This window comes from Theropithecus gelada, chromosome 4, assembly GCF_003255815.1.
Source record: "Theropithecus gelada isolate Dixy chromosome 4, Tgel_1.0, whole genome shotgun sequence".
Lineage (NCBI taxonomy): Eukaryota > Metazoa > Chordata > Mammalia > Primates > Cercopithecidae > Theropithecus > Theropithecus gelada.
In genome coordinates, this window is record NC_037671.1 from 71,306,594 (window position 1) to 71,323,485 (window position 16,892).

The 16,892-nt window shown below is 34.1% G+C and overlaps 1 protein-coding gene across 50 annotated transcripts in view; it reads left to right on the forward strand.

Annotated features, from left to right (window-relative positions):
- RIMS1 (regulating synaptic membrane exocytosis 1) overlaps positions 1-16,892 on the forward strand; it is a 491,301-nt gene that overhangs the window by 418,525 nt on the left and 55,884 nt on the right. For 37 of the 50 annotated variants that reach the window (XM_025382124.1, XM_025382126.1, XM_025382128.1 and 34 more), the window contains one exon: positions 8,187-8,422. The exons of 6 other annotated variants lie outside the window; for them this stretch is intronic. In XM_025382124.1, coding sequence (XP_025237909.1) covers positions 8,187-8,422 — 236 coding nt within the window. The remainder of the gene's footprint in view (positions 1-8,186; positions 8,423-16,892) is intronic. 7 more of the 50 variants (XM_025382142.1, XM_025382146.1, XM_025382139.1 and 4 more) reach the window with 1 other exon arrangement.

Consider the following 16,892-nt stretch of genomic DNA (forward strand, 5'->3'; position numbering starts at 1 on the left):
GAAATATCCTGACCCAGGTAAATCCTGATAAATAATTACAAATATTTAAAGAATAAATACTCTGTCTTACACAATTTTTTCCTAAGGAACATTTTGAAACTCGATGATACCAGCCTTTCCTTGATACATTTGGTAAGGACATTGCAAGATAGAAAAAATAGGCCAAAACCTCTCATTAAAATAGACCCTAAACAAAATTTTAGCAAATTGAATCCAGATAGAGAGAGGGATGATAAATGATGGATGAATTTATGGATCATTATTTACAGTTTATATGATTATACATATAGGAAATATATAAAATATTTTCATGACAAACTTAGCTAAAGACAATTACAGTCAATTTACATATATTCAATCCACTAAAAGGACCTAGAAGTCTATATAAAAAACAATTTTTATGTGTCTATTTTATATGTATGTTTTATAGGTATAAAAAGGAATTTTATTTTTATGTACTAGCAACAAACCTTAGGAAATGAAATTTATAAAATGCCATCAATGTAATGTAGTCAGAAATATAAAATACCTAGAAATAAATCTAAGACCTAGGAATAAACTAACGAAATGTGCATAAGCCCTCAACACTGAAGACTACTTGTAGCTTCACATAAAACTCAACACGTGTGTGAGCGGGAATGAGATTTCATAAAAATTACAGGGATAATTACTTCTTAAGGTCCAGCTTACTTGAAGAGATTGAATATAAATAGTGATCTAGCTTGAGTTCATTTTTCAGTTCTGATTCTTATTATCAAAATGATCTACCAGACACCTTTAGGAGGTATTTAATGCCACCTTGATTATTAATCACCAGTCCCTGTGTTACAACCACTGAAAATTATAGGATGGATGCCTAGAGATGGCTTCTTAATATTGATCAACAATATTGATCTACTCTTTGTGGTTAGTAACTTGTGTATTGATCCAGATGTAAGTGCAGGACTCATATAATTTTTGTTATTTAACTTTTAACATTTTTGTAAACAGCATTGTGAACTTATATGCATTATTATTATTTATACTATTTGTTCCTCCTTAAGGCTTACAATAGAATTGTAGTAGACTTCTAGGTTCTTTTAGTGGATTGAATATATGTAAATTGATTGTAACTGTTTTTAAGCTAAGTTTGTCGTGAAGAGTGGGAACGATCCTGACATAGCCCCTCATGTCTTCTGAAAACATTCCCGCTTTCTGAAAGAAGGTATTTTAGGACTTCTATTTTTTATCCTCTTCCAAAACGTTGTGTCAGCCTCCTTACATTGTAATAATGAGCCAAAATCTGGCAATTGAAGGTGCAGTTTGATTGTCTTACATCACCCATCACTTCTGTATCTATAAGTAACAGTCTATGTTTGGGAAAGTAAGCTTCTGATGTTTTAATGTTATTTTATTATTATTTTAAAAAATTATTGTTTAAATTCGTTTGTCTGTTACCGTAATTTAATTGATTTTATCCACATTACTTGTTTGTATTTTACCATCTATACAGTCAGTGCATATTCTCCAATCGATGGCATGTCATTGTTTAATTAGCATTTTTCTTTCTTAGGAGAGAGACTCCATACCCCCATTCCAGAGTTACTTGGTCTGGTAGGCAGAACAATGTGCCCCCGACAAATCCTAATCCTCAGAAAAATGGGGAATTGGGATGTCAGATGGAATTAAGGTTGCTATCATCTGACTTTAAAGAAGGAAGCTTATGCAGTGTTATCCAGTGGGTCCAGTGTAGTCACAAGAGTACTTATAAGTGAAAAAAGGAGGGAGCACAGTCAAAGACAGATATATGACAATAGAAGCAGAGGTCACAGTGATTCCACGTGAGAAAGATGCAACCAGCCATTGTTCCCTTTGACGATGGAGGAAGGGGCCATCAGATCAGGAATTGGGGCAGCCTATATAAACTAGAAAAGGCAAAGAAACAGATTCTCCTCTAGAGCCTCCAGATAGAACATAACCCTGCTGACATCTTGATTTTAGGCCTTCTGACCTCCAGAACTGAAAGATAATAAATTTGTGTTGTTTTAAGCCACCAAAAAAATTACATAAAATTATGATATGTCTTAATACTGATGGCATCTTTGATTTGGCTGAATGTGTATAGATACTTTATCACCTTTTCCATTTAATGCTTAATTATTTCATACCAAATCATATGTGTAATTTATAATGTGGACCAAAGTGTTATTACCACCAGATCTCATTTTCCGTAGCTATCAGTATGAGGTTCCAAAATTCATTTCTTTTTATGGTTGATAATATTTCGTTGTGTGGATTTAACACATTTTGTTTCTCTGTTTATCAGTTGATGAGCATTTGTTTTGTTTCCATTTTTTGACTTTTGCTAATAATTTTCATAGGAATAGTTCATATATGTTTGTGTGGATATATATTTTCAATTCTCTTATGTACTTAGGAATGGAATTGCTGGATCATATGGTAACTCTAGTTTACCTGTATTTAAAGTGCCATCATATTTTCTGAAGCAGCTGCATCACTTTACATCCCCATCAGCAATGTTGAGGGCTCCAGTTTCTCCTAATTCTAGTCAACCTTTGTTATTGTCTATTTTTTATTATAGCAATCCTAGTACATTTAAAGTAGAATATCATTGTGGTTTTCATAAACCTGCTGTTAAGCCAAAATTATTAAACTACTTTGCTATCTTCAAGAATTCACTTTGATTCTGCTGAGTTAGCAATTTTTTGAAAAGGGATTTTTCTTAAAAGGATAGCATTTTTAAAGTGTTAGGAGTTCAATTCCTTTATTCTCTGGGGATTCTTTAATTCTCTGTGCTAGAATTATGTAAGTACTTACCTGTACAGATCAGTCAGAACAGAAGTTCTATCAAATTTAAAATACCATTCTACTATAAAGACACACGCACATGTATGTTTATTACAGCAGTATTCACAATAGCAAAGATTTGGAACCAACTCAAATGCCAATCAGTGATAGACTGGATAAAGAAAATGTGGCACATATACACCATGGAATACTATGCAGCCATAAAAAGGGGTGAGTTCATGTCCTTTGCAGGGACATGGATGAAGCTGGAAATCATCATTCTCAGCAAACTAACACAGGAACAGAAAATAAAACACCATATGTTCTTACTCATAAGTGGGAGTCAAGCAATGAGAACACAGGGTATAGAACATCACACACCAAGGCCTGTTGAGGGGTGAGGGGCTAGGGGATGGATAGCATTAGGAGAAATACCTAATGTAAATGATGGGTTGATGGGTGCAGCAAACCACCATGGCACGTGTATACCTATGTAACAAACCTGCATGTTCTACACATGTATCTTAGAACCTAAAGTGTGATAAAAAAGCCCCCCCAAAAATCTTATGTACCCCATAAATATATATACCTAGTATGTACCCATGAAATTGAAAATTAAAACATTTTTTTAAAACAGAAGTATAAAAATAAAATACCTTGAGATCTAGTATTTGCTACTTGAACAACTATCCCTATGGTATACACAAAGTAAGAAATTTTTTTGTCACCAATTGAAAAGATTATTTTTGAGCAAACAGAACTAGCAGGTTCAGCATTACCACTCAGCTATAGGGTTAAAATTAACATAGTAAACTAAGCCTAGACTTTAAAGGGTTTTTCTTCTTTCAGTGTGCACAATGTATTTCTTGAGTGATGTGAGTTTTTAGTAGCATGCAAAAAAAAAAAAAACATGCAAAAAGTCTACCAAACTAGATTTTCTATTATCTGCCACTCAGCTTTCAATGTATTCCTGACATTGAAATCTGTTGGCCAGCCATCTGACAGATTTCACCCATAGGTAGATTCCCTATTGTTACTGCTACTAGTTGAGAAAGTATTATTAGTCATAAGCAATGCAGAATCAGAGCCAGTCTTGCCAAGAACCAGAACCAGAAAGAAAGAAAACAAAACAAAATCAAAACATGCATAGAAAACCAGAGTCAGAAAAAAGAAAACAGAAAGAAGACTGTGCTGTTGCCTCTTGAGGTTAAATCTAGAAGCCAGGAAAAGGCATCCTTGGGCTTATAGAGCCCATGAAATGCCCAGCTTGGACAACACAGCTAATTGGCTTAAGTAGAGAGTTCATTTAAGTGTCTTTGGTGGAACTTCCAGTACTGTCAGAATGTAATTCTCCAAATTAAAACAACAATCACCAGAAAAATAGCAAATGTTGGAGTTTTAATTAATTAGTGAGAAAACCAACAGTATAACAAGCTGTTTCCAAAGATGATCCAAGAAACCCTTGTAATTTTGTACACACACATATAGTTATTGGGGAAAAATGGAATACTAAAATTAGATTACTAAGTTAGATTCAGAACTGGATAATGTATTCTAAGTCAATGAAACTATGACTTACTGGTTATCCTCTCTAGGGCCAGATAGTAATCATTTGCCCTTTATTAGTTTTTTTTTTTTTTCAAATTAGCATCTAACTTTACAAAGAATATAAAATATTTGGACTATAATTATACAAGTAAATACTAAGTCAAAATTTTACACTTCTGTAGACAGCCAAATGACCTTAGGTGCTCTTGTTAGCCAGTGCACAAGCACGTTAGGGAATGCTCAAGAAAAGTGGCCAAGAAACCAATTTGGTTGGTTGGTTGGTTGGTCTTGTCTTACTTCCAAGATTGGATATTTTGTTCTTACTCTGAGCAGTTGGGTAGATGGGTGCCTCTGATGTGATATGGAAGACTGGAGAGGGAGCAGGTGTTTTGAGGGGTTGAACACTTTATGTTTGAGAGCCTTATTAGATATATCCAAGCAGATATGTCAGTTGACAGCTAGATATATAAATCTGGAGTCCAGGGTTGAGTACAAGGTGCAGGAAAACAATTGGGATCTGCAGCATATAGATACTACATAAAGCTTGGAACCAGGTGAGACATCTATGGAATTCATTTCATGTGGAAGAATATAAGCCAAAGGGCTGGACATTGAGGTGCTCTAACATTTAGTGATAAAAGAGGATCAAGGTCCTGCCAGTGAGGCACAAGTTTGGAAAATCCATTAGAATAATGTATTTCAAGACAAAGGAATCAAATTGTTTGACAAATGCATGACATATTGAGAGGTCAAAAGGATTAGGACTGGTAAGTGACAGGATTTTGCTATGTGGAGTTATTGGTGACTGATAAAAGGCAGTTTTAGTGAAATGTTGGGGACAAAGCCTGATTCAAATTTGTTCAGAAAAAAATAGGAGGAGAGGATATATAAATAACTACTTGAGATTTTTCAGCAAAAAGTCTACAGGAAGAGGGGGGATCAAAAAGAAAGGAATTTTGTTTGATTTTTTAAAGATGGGTTATATCACAGTATATTTCTATACTGATCACTTTTTTTTCCACTTCCTACTCATAAATCAATTCATTCAGCAATGGGAAGGGGACTGTAGCAGTTTTAGTGGTGCATAAAGTGCTTGCTGTTATGAAATATCAGAATCTTAATATAACCCGTACAAAATATGGAACAAAGGACCAGGAGACAACAGTCATGAAGCTAGAGAGACTGAATAGCTTTATAAAGCAGAAAACCTTAAGATGTGTCTTAAACGATTCAGATATGTATAAGTGATAGGAATAATTTTTCAAGAAACAGAAACAGAACAAATGGAAGTTAAGAAATGGGGCAGTAGAAAGCATATTTGTGCTGTAATCTTCAGATTGATTAGATTAATCTGACTGATTAGATCCTCTGAACTGCCTCAATTAAAAGAAATGAAAATACCTTAAATGTTTTTTCATTGAATATTATAATTATAGACTGTTTAGGAATCTACACATGTCCTCATAAAAGAATGCTTTTAAGCATCTAGACATATATTTTTTGAGAAAAAAAGCACCTCATATTTTATTCACCCAATCATTTTTCGTATAACTTAACCCCCTCCCAATGATAACACTTGTTATACATATTTTTCTATGTTTTCCAGAACTTTTGTCAAAATTGTAGAATATTTCACTGCTAAAATTGGATATCCATGAAATAAATTTTTGACTCTTCCCAGCTCATCTTAAATTTTAATAACAAAATATGATAGCAGACATTTCCGTATACTCTTAAACTTCTTTATAAAGTAAAGAACATTGCCCAGAATTTCACAATGGTGTTTTTTTGTAGACCAATATTAGAGAAATTTCAAGCTGTAATAGAATTCCATCTTTATGGAAATAATGGGAAGAAAAAAGGGTACATGTTAATTAATTCATACTTTCCTTTAAAGGTTAAAAAAAATCATCAGAAGAGAAGTTTTCAGTAACCACTGTGGAGAGTGTGCTAAAAAGATTGATGAGAGATGAGAAACCACTGCTTTCTCTGTTGTAGGCATTTTACTGAGCATGGACATTGTAACTATGAAATTGACCAAATCCTGCCATTTCTGTAGATTCTCCAGCAGAATTCTGCAAGTAAAATAGTAAAGAAAAGCAGATAGAGTAGTCGTAAGGATGGGTGGCATATTTAGCTAATGCATTCCAATATGTTGGTGAAGACACAGAAGAAATTGACCATAATATTTATCAGGAAAGAAAGTCTGCTGGAGTTGGGAATATAAATCCCACAGGAATCAGTTTGGGACGGATGATATATAATAATACTCTCATTTGTGTCTCAAAAAATGTACATAAAATGCATAGCAAAATTATCAGATTTGCAAATAAAAAAAAAAAAACTTTGAGTTAATGAAAAACTGACTAGAATACGTTGAAAGAATAAGAATCATTTATTATTATCAGAATTTTGATGTGGACAAGTTCAAGTAATGCAACTAAATATTGAAAATTACAAATTGTCCTCATCAATAGAGGTCTCAATATTCAATTCACAATCCATGAAGGATCCTAAGGACCAGTCTTAATCTGTTTTCCATAGCTTATAAACTCTCCTTCCTGATCTTACTCTCCCACGTTTCTGAATTCACCTCATACCAATTTCTCTCTTATTATATATATGACAACAAACTTGTTACATAATCCCAAGACTTTCTGTTTTACAATTTATAATCATATTAGGATTTATTCTGACTTACATATTAAATGTCCTCACTGTTAAAGATGCTATATCAGCTAGTATGTAATTTGTAGTTCAAAACAAGAAGTAGAAAATGAAGATCAAAATGGTAATAAGGGTCATATAATTAGTTTTTGCAAATATTTTCAGGAAACAAAATTAAAAGGGTCATTTTAGATGTATCAAACCAGGTTTTTATTAGACAGAAATGCACTGGTCTAGATGGATAATAAAGCTGCATACGCATTGTAATTTAAAAGGTTGTAAGAATCCTAACATCCCTGCTCCCTGCCTGCTTGCCCTACCTCTCCTCAACTCTCAGACATAGTTTACTTTGGCTAATAGTAAGGAGTTTTTCCCAGCTAACTTTCTATGCTGCATAAAATAATTAACAATAATATATTCTTTGGGGAGAGAAGGAATCTCTTCAGATAAACTTGTACAAGCCGGTAACATAGACAAGTTTTGATAGGAAAGGAAAAAAACAAAAAGAAATCAGTCTACATCATGTGAGTGTGAGGCACTGAAAGAAGGAAATGAGATGAAGAAGTTTGTGTGGAGAAGTGGAGCATGAGGGCACAAGGAAGGAGGAGGGGCAACTAATCCAAAAGCATTTTTTGTTGTTGTTTTCGTTTTAGTTTTTGCTTTCTTTGAAGTCTTACTTAGACTCATGAAGCAAGGTGTGTTAGTTATAATCCCAAAGGGAAATTAGAACAAATACTCTTCATTTCTTAAGCCTCGTTATGTGGCACATTTAAAGAGTGTACGTTTTTAAAAATATTTTTCTCTCTGAAATGTATATGAACTTTTCTTAATAATTGAAATATTTTAGTTTTTCTCTGGTAACATAGTAACTATACTATTTACAAAATTGGTCAGTAACATTCTTCTCCCCATGTATGGCATTTGTTGCACTTATTTTTATAATCTTTAAAAAGTTTATAAATTATTCCATCTTGAAATGGCATTGTTTTAAGCCATGTCTAGTAATAAATATTTTGCGGGCGGTGGTGTGATACTAAACTATTTGTAGGTGTAGAACCACTACTCAACTGCATTTTTCCCCTAAAAATGTGTCTGGATTATTTCAAAATAAATTAGATTTAGAATTTCAGTGATGCAGACCTGTAATTTATGGATGCATATATGTTTTTACTTTGTAAATATAGTTCATTTACCCCCAAAATGCAAGGCAGACGGATGGGGACTTCAGGAAGAGCCATCATGAAGAGCACCAGTGTGAGTGGAGAGATGTACACACTGGAGCATAATGACGGCAGCCAGTCAGACACAGCTGTTGGTACAGTTGGAGCAGGTGGAAAGAAACGGAGATCCAGCCTTAGTGCCAAAGTGGTTGCCATAGTGTCTCGAAGGAGTAGAAGCACATCTCAGCTTAGTCAAACAGGTGAGTGATGTGAATTCAACCTAAACAACTCAATTCTTTATGGAGAGAAAAAATTGATTTTCATACTATGGCTTGTGATGGAATTGTGGCATGTATTTGGTTCTTCTTTGAAAAGAAAATTTATTTTTATGTCTCTGAAAATCTGCTAAATTTATGGGTTTATTTTTTCTGTACAGCTGTCTTCACAAGGTATCACTTTTAAATCTGTAAAGTGAACAGATTTTTTAATTAAAAAAATTAAGGTCATATTTGCAAATATGCAAGGAAATGCAAAGAAGTATTAAACATCCAAATTTATTTACATGCAACAAAAGCAACAGGGTTCTCTTTTTCAAAATGTTCCATAATTCAGTTACTTATTTTTGGCTACATCTATACTTTTTATAGAAAAGAAGGTCAGTTGTGCAACTTGACATATACTCTTCAAGGTACTGTATAAATATAATAATTGAACTGTACTTGTTATAGTTTCAATATAAGTAAAAACCCAGCAGCGATTTTTACTTTAGAAAAATGGGTCAGTGGTTTTATACAAAGAATAATGTTTTAATACGAATATGTGTTTCAGATATTTTCTGCTGCTTATAAATTTAAAAGCGTAATGCCCTAAAGGTATATATTTAAAAAACAAATACAAAAGGGAGGATGGCTATTTTTGTATTGTAAAATATAACAAAACACTGCTTAAAATTATATAAAATTCGTCAGACAGGTTAGACTATTCATTACTATGCTCAATATTATGTAAAATCAACGGTAAGTGAAATATTGAAGCGATTTAAATAGTCAGCAACTGTTTTTCCTCTTAAAACCAACATTGGTTCCATTTTCTATTCCTTAATAGCAAGAACCTTATCACAAAATTTACTTATACCAAAAAGCTTTTCACAAAATCCTTTTTATGTCTCACTCAGCATTCTGGAAAGTACCTATTTTAAATTATTCATTCTACTGGATATATTGGCAAATAAATTAGAAGTAGGAAATTTGAGTCATGTCTTAAAATTACAGGATTAGAGTGAACCTAAAATAGCTAGCATCCCTGTGATGGATCTGCATCTTTGCGCTTCCAATCAGATGAGCTGTTCTATCTGTTATGGAGAATTATTTGTCTTCTTTAGAGTCAGGTTCCTTTACAGTAAGTATGAGGCATTTTTCATTTGTATTGTTTATTTTGTTTAATTTTTTTATGGTGGTGCTTCCTGGGTTTTGGGGTGTGTGTGTGTGTGTGTGTGTGTGTGTGTGTGTGTGTGTGTTTATACTTTAAGCTCTTGGATACATGTGCAGAAGGTGCAGTTTTGTTACATAGGTATACATGTGCTGTGGTGGTTTGCTGCACCCATCAACCCGACATCTACATTAGATATTTCTCCTAATGCTATCCCTCCCCTAGGCCCCCACCCTCTGACAGGCCCTGGTGTGTGATGTTCCCTTCCCTGTGTCCATGTGTTCTCATTGTTTAAGTCCCACTTATGAGTGAGAACATTTGGTGTTTGGTTTTCTGTTCTTGTGTTAGTTTGCTGAGAATGATGGTTTCCAGCTTCATCCATGTCCCTGCAAAGGACATGAACTCATCCTTTTTTATGGCTGCATAGTATTCCATGGTGTATGTATGCATAGTATTCCATGGTGCCACGTTTTCTTTACCTGCTCTATCATTGATGGGAGTTTGGGTTGGTTCCAAGTCTTTGCTATTGTGAACGGTATTGGAATAAACATATGTGTGCATGTGTCTTTATAGTAGAATTATTTATAATCCTTTGGGTATATACCCAGTAATGGGATTGCTGGGTCAAATGGTATTTCTGGTTCTAGATGCTTGAGGAATCACCACACTGTCTTCCACAATGGTTGAACTAATTTACATTCCCACCGACAGTATGAAAGTGTTGCTATTTCTCCACATCCTCACCAGCATCTGTTGTTTCCTGACTTTATAATGATTGCCATTCTAACTTGCTTGAGATGGTATCTCATTGTGGTTTTGATTTGCATTTCTCTAATGACCAGTGATGATGAGCTTTTTTCCATATGTTTGTTGGCCACATAAATGTCTTCTTTTGAGAAGCGTCTGTTCATATCCTTTGCCCATTTTTTGATGGGGTTGTCTTTTCTTGTAAATTTGTTTAAGTTCTTTGTAGATTCTGGATATTAGCCCCTTTTCAGATGGATAGATTTTTATTGGTTTTGAAGTAATTATTTACAGCATGAGGTGGTGGAGAAAGTTTTGACCACCAAATTTCAAAATACTTAGATGAAATAGAAACATTATTTGATGTCCTTGAAGGAAACCAGTGCTTCCTATGTGAGAGATTGTAAGTTTGAGAGTTGATTTTTCTTCTTCCCTCAACTTTCCAGTCTGTCTTTTTCTCTCTTTTTCTCTTTCTTCTCCCTCTTTACGCTCTTTTCCTCTCTAGCTAGTTAGTGCCCTATCATTCATTACTTGAGCATAGTTTTCTTATGAAACACAACAGTAATTTTGCATAAAAACTATTATTGTGGCTCATCCTTGTATTAATAGGTAATGGGTTCAAATTATTGTCATTAAAACACTTAGTCTCTTTGCTTTTTTCATTTGTGTTTTATCTCAGTTATGGTCAGATGTTGACATCAAATAATATCTTCTTTCCCAGAAGTTCTGTTGTTAATAACTTCATGGAATACCCTCTTTTCAGAGATTAGATTGCAGTGTACAGGTGCAAAAAGGAAATGGGATTATGAAGCCAAGATACCAAAATATGTAGTTCTGTTCCAAAGTGACTCAATGAATGAACTTTGACTTCTCTCTACAACTCAGTTTTCTTGTATAATGATGGGTTGAATGGGATGTTCTCCTGTGGACTTTCTATGTGTAAAATTTTATGCTTCTCTTTCTACATAATAATTTTACCTTTCATTTGATAGCCTATCCTTAGGTTTCAATCTTCTTGATCTTTCTAAAGCAAGTGACAAATGTTGATAACCCTCAGTTATCACCCCTCTTTGTTTTAGTGCATAGCCTGATATTTCTCTTTCTTAGGACTTCTACTAATGATTTTCCCCATTAATTTAATTATATTTCATCTCTCCTACAGAGATTTAACAAAATTCAGAATTATTCTAAGAAAGGTTAGTTTTTATTGCTTCAGCTTCTGCATTGACCATGAGATCTGTATTTCTGGATTCCTATTCCCCCAAGAAATATTACTTAATTTTAATCTCCCATAAGAAAGCCCCTCTTAGATGTCTCTCTTTAAACAAGTTTGGATTCTCTTAATTTTCAGCCCTTTCTTTCAATATAGATAGAAAGGGTATGAAGTAGTAAAGAATGGCAAATGTTAAGAAAATGTTCCTGAGCCAGAAATATTTTGGAACTGAATGAAGCTCTAGGTAAACTGCAGGTTGGGTTTTAAAATGTAAAATTTTTAATCTCTGCTGGTTTTAGTGGCCCAGCCTGTGTAGTGTAAGGAATTGTCCCCTCACTCATATACTAACTGTGTAATATTCCATACAATATCCTGTATCATCTCCTCACTTGAAAATGAAAACATTATTGGGAAGGTTCTACAAAACTGTGCAAAGTCATTTCTAAATATACTTTTGAAATTATACTAATCAGTTTCATAAGAATGATAAGTATTCATGTATCTAAGTGGATAAAAATAATATATCTACACTTCTAGAGCTTTTACCATGCTCTCCTAAGTTATGTTTGTGTGAGTGTATACAGTTTCGCTCCTTCATTGGTCACAAGAAACTTATGAAATGTTTTTATTCCCATTTTAAAGTTGAAGACACTAAGACTTAGAGGGATTGGGTAATTTTCCCAAGGTCTCATAACTGATTGGGCCTGAATTTAAACCCAGGCGACCTGGTGCCAAAGCCCATGCTTTTAACCACTTTGCAAAGAGAGAGAGAGAGAGAACAAGCACATTTGAGATTTTGAAATAAGTTCAAGCATTTGTTGAACATCTTTGTGGTTAGTATATGCTAGACATCATGCCAGGCACTGGGATAAGAGCTAGGGATAAAGGGATGGCATACTGTTCCTGCCCTCAAGGATATCACAGTATCGTAGAGCAAATCACATATAAATATTTTAGCTCAGAAAACACAATTATTTTAAATACAAGTGTCAGAGTAGTAGAACAGAAGCACAGGAAAGGACGAGACTCATTCCGAGAGGCCTTCTTGAAGAGGTAAAGCCTGAGCATAAAAACACAAATAAATCAGGATGAGTACACAAGGAAGGACTTTGCACAACAGAGGGAAGAGTACATTGATTGAATGTTGAAAATGATGCTTAGTTTCCTGGGATATGAAAAAGAAATCTGTGTGGAACCTAAAACTATATGAAATATTTCTCTAATTCCCATGGATACCTCATCTCAGGACAGATCTCATATCAAATAAGCTTCGTACAACTGAGACTATGATTTCTAATAGAACTTTTAACTTTTATGAAGAAAACATCTGTAAATGTAAAATATCAGCTTTATAAACTAGAAATTACTCAATTTACTTTAACTTGTACTATTGGGTAACTATCTGCAGTACTATCCCAGGCACAGTGGGTGTTTCAAAAATAGAAGTATCATTTACAGTGGAAGGAAATCACACCTGAAATACACACGAACCAACGAACAAAATGAAAAAAAGGAAAGTAAAATGCCAGAAATAATAAAATCTAGTTCCATTTATTTATGTTATCAAAGGTAGTGGGGAGAAAAATGGGTCAAGGATCTAAGTCCCTAGGATGAGGGCACATGCAGAATTGGTAGATGATTTGTTCTAACCATTTAGTAAAATTATTTATTATATCATTAACAGCTGAAGATACTTTGTTAGAGTAATATATTTTCTCCAAATACTGACAAGATGTTGATGTTTATATTCTAACTATGGAAAATATTGCAGGACTCTTTCACAATTTTCAAACAATTGTCAATTATGATGTGGTATGAATGTGTTAAAAATCACTTCTATGCTTCTTTAGTAATAGGTATTCTGTACCTTTCCAATATTTTTCCACTATCAAAGTTTATTTCTCCCCTGTGCAGATCCTTTCCTTCAAGACCCTGTTCAAGACCCTCTAACTCCATATGTTGTCCCCATTATTTCAACAGTTTGTTTTTCTGAATTCCTAAATTGAGCTCTCTGACTTCACTATCAGCTTGCTGCCCATTCCACTCTCCATTTTGTCATTCATTTCAGCTCCCTCTCTCTAACCATCTCTATCTTAATTCCCCTTCACAATTAGATTTAGCATGCAGTTCTTGTCATGGGTGGGAAAGGCTAGAACAGGAGATACTCTGGGGTGGAGCTCAAGGGAATAGAGCTAGAAGGTACACAATGGGTTAGAATGAGGCTGCCTTCACCATCCCTAAAGTCTGTTCATATGCATGGTGCTGGGGCTGGCAAGATGGATAAATAGAGGTAACTCTTATGAACTTTTCTTCAGGGAGCTTAGCATTAGGAAGGAAAGAGATCAAACGTAGCAGTCCTTTTTTCTTTGATTCTACCAATATTTATTAGCACTTTTCATGTACCAGACTCTGTAATTGAGGGAGTAGTAGGAGTAAGAGGTGTGTGTGATGTGTGTGTGCATGCATGTTTCTGAACAAAGGAATCTGATCATTTTTCCGGGTGAAGAGTGGATGTAACACCTCTAGATGGAGAGATTGAAAGATATGATACAAATAATTTTAATTGTGCAAAGTTCCAGAGAACAGAGGCGATAATTCAAGAACACAAGTTTATTCTTGGAGACAGAGAAGGTTGATTTTGTTTCCCTGAGTATGATAGAAAAGAGGAAATGGCTGAAATACAAAGGAATATTGCGGTGGGAATATTGAAAGCTGAAGGAGCTTGAGTCAGAGGCTCCTTGATCTTCTCAGTGCAAATGAGGTATTAACAAATGGAGAGAGTGAGGATATAGGGTGAGCTATGTTGTAAGAAATTAGTTGGTATGATTAAAATCCTGCTGAGCAGCACTTACCCAGCTAAGTTTGGATAATGCAAGTCATCTGGAAAGTAACTTTAAAAAAACATTTATCAGGGATCAAGGCCTCCCTTGCAGGTATCTGGTTCACATTAGCCGTTCTTTTGTCTTTCAAGATTGTCATCCCCTGCCTTTGTGCATCTCCAGTGTCCTTGCCAAGGTGTTTGAAATCACCAAAAGATTCTTTGAGAATATATTGCCACATTCTTTAAGACTTTGAGAAAATATCTGGTTAAGTCTAGATTCTTATGCCCATTTTAGTGATTCACCTGTCTTGGGCTGCTTGCTATTTACTGTTTAGTCTGACTCTAGCATGCGTATTATCACTCTTACTGGAGAAAATTGAAGTTCTGCTCTTTCATTCTTATCTATTAATATTGTGTCTTCCCAAGAAATGAGAAAATCTTACTCTTTTCTTTCTTCTTCTTCTTTTTTTTTTTGTTTTTTGTTTTTTGTTTTTTGTGTGTGGTCTTGAACTCCTGGCCTCAAGTGATCTTCCTGCCTCAGCCTCCCAAAGTCCTGGGATTACTATCATGAGCCACCTCACCCGGCTCACTTTTTCTTAATATGGCTCTAAATGGCTTTTTTTTTTTTTTTTTTTTTGGCCTTGACAATTTATTTCTAGGAAATTAAATAATTCTTTCATTCTAATCAAGGGAGTGAAGGACTTCAGGAAGTCCATAGTGGAGTTCAAAACTTTATGGAGTTCACTATTCTACAAGATTCTACAGGCAATAAATATAAGTATTCTAAGGTGTTTTAGGTAGATTTATAGATGTTAGATTTCACAATGGGTTAATAAGTGTTTATGAATTTCCAAGGCATATCACTAACTTCTCAAGATGAAATCATATGTAGAAACTATCAAAATTTTCCTTGTTCTACTGTCAAGAAATGAATAATATACACTGAAATAACTGTAACTCACATCTAAAGGGATAGTGCTTGAATAAGCTAATTTACAATGAGTTCAAGGTATTATTTTAAAATTCTTACTGTCTTTAGACAATAATTATGCCAATAAATATGCAAAATATTAAATCTCCTTCTGTTAGTTTTTTCCAGTTTTATTACCCAAAAGTTACACAGGTAATGTAGGTCATGAAATAAATCAAATGAGAAACTTCCTGGAGAGCATACTTTATTCACCTTGGGAAAATGGATGATACTTGCCTTAGGACTTATTTTTCTCCTTCTAACCAATACAGTTTACCAAAATATTCTCTGTATTTTAAGTCTGGTATGGCTTTGTGAAGACTGTCTGCCTTTTCTCTTAGAAAAATAATGTTATAGCTGCAGGGAAGGAAGGCTAAGGTAGTGTCTTTGAACATTCTAAGAAATGTTTTCTTGGCTCTGCTGATTATTAACAATATAAGCCAAAAATTCTTACAAAGGATGTTGGCCCTTCCAAAGTTTCAGAAACTGAAAGCTACTGTGGATCAAAATATTGCTGAAATCTAAATTCCTTGTTCATGCCTTATTGCCTCATTTACTTGATTCATTTAATGGCACAAGAAAAACATTCCGAAGAACGTAATGTTTCATGTTCTTTGTTTCCTGAACACAAAATCATGGTGCCAGAAATGATTCTCAAGTCGGCGAAACCATCAAATGAATGTAAGCATGGATTCTTTTATTTACTGTTGCTGTCTCCCTTAGGAATTCACTACTGTTAATAGAGATTCAATTCAGATAAAGTAACTCATCTTCTGAAGAGATGCCCTAATAAGGATTAGTATTTTCAAACATACTCCAGCTGGTCTATGTTTGTTCTGAAATATAAATTTTGAGTTTGGCTAAGATGTAGATATACTTTTAGGTTGGCTTGGCAGAAAAAAGTTATCGATTTCAGTGGAATTAATTTTTACAATTAATTTGTATTTCAGGATTTGGAAGAGGAAAGGAAACTAAATTTATTAAGTGCCTTCAAAGCACAACACTTAGCACTAAAATAATTACACATGGTGATATTGTTCACTATACTAAGATAATTGTTAAGCCTGAGATCAGTTTCAGAATAGGTGTCACAAAACATTTCAGGCAGCTAAAGACGTAACAAGAAATGTGTCTGATTGTTTTTAAAGTGACAATACATCCTTATTTAATTCAGAGTGTTAAAATGGAGAGTTTTGTGGATTTATTTTACTAATGATTTTCACATCACAGAAAGGCACATGTACAGAAAGGCAAAAAGTAGGTATATAAAACTCCTGTGGTATCACCACTAATTGCAAAGTCAGTGTGAAAATGATTATTATTGGATAATCGTTCTATGCATTTGTATTATTAATATTGATAAAACCATTAGCAATAATAGTTGTGATTTACTGAGCAATTACTACATGCCAGCCAGTGTTTTAATTTTTTATGTGTGTTAATTCCTTCAATTCACAAAAAACAGCCATGAAATACTATTATTATTGCCATTTTACTGGTTCTATGACTTGTCTGAGGTATCACAACTCTTAACAGTTGAAGTAGAGCTTATGT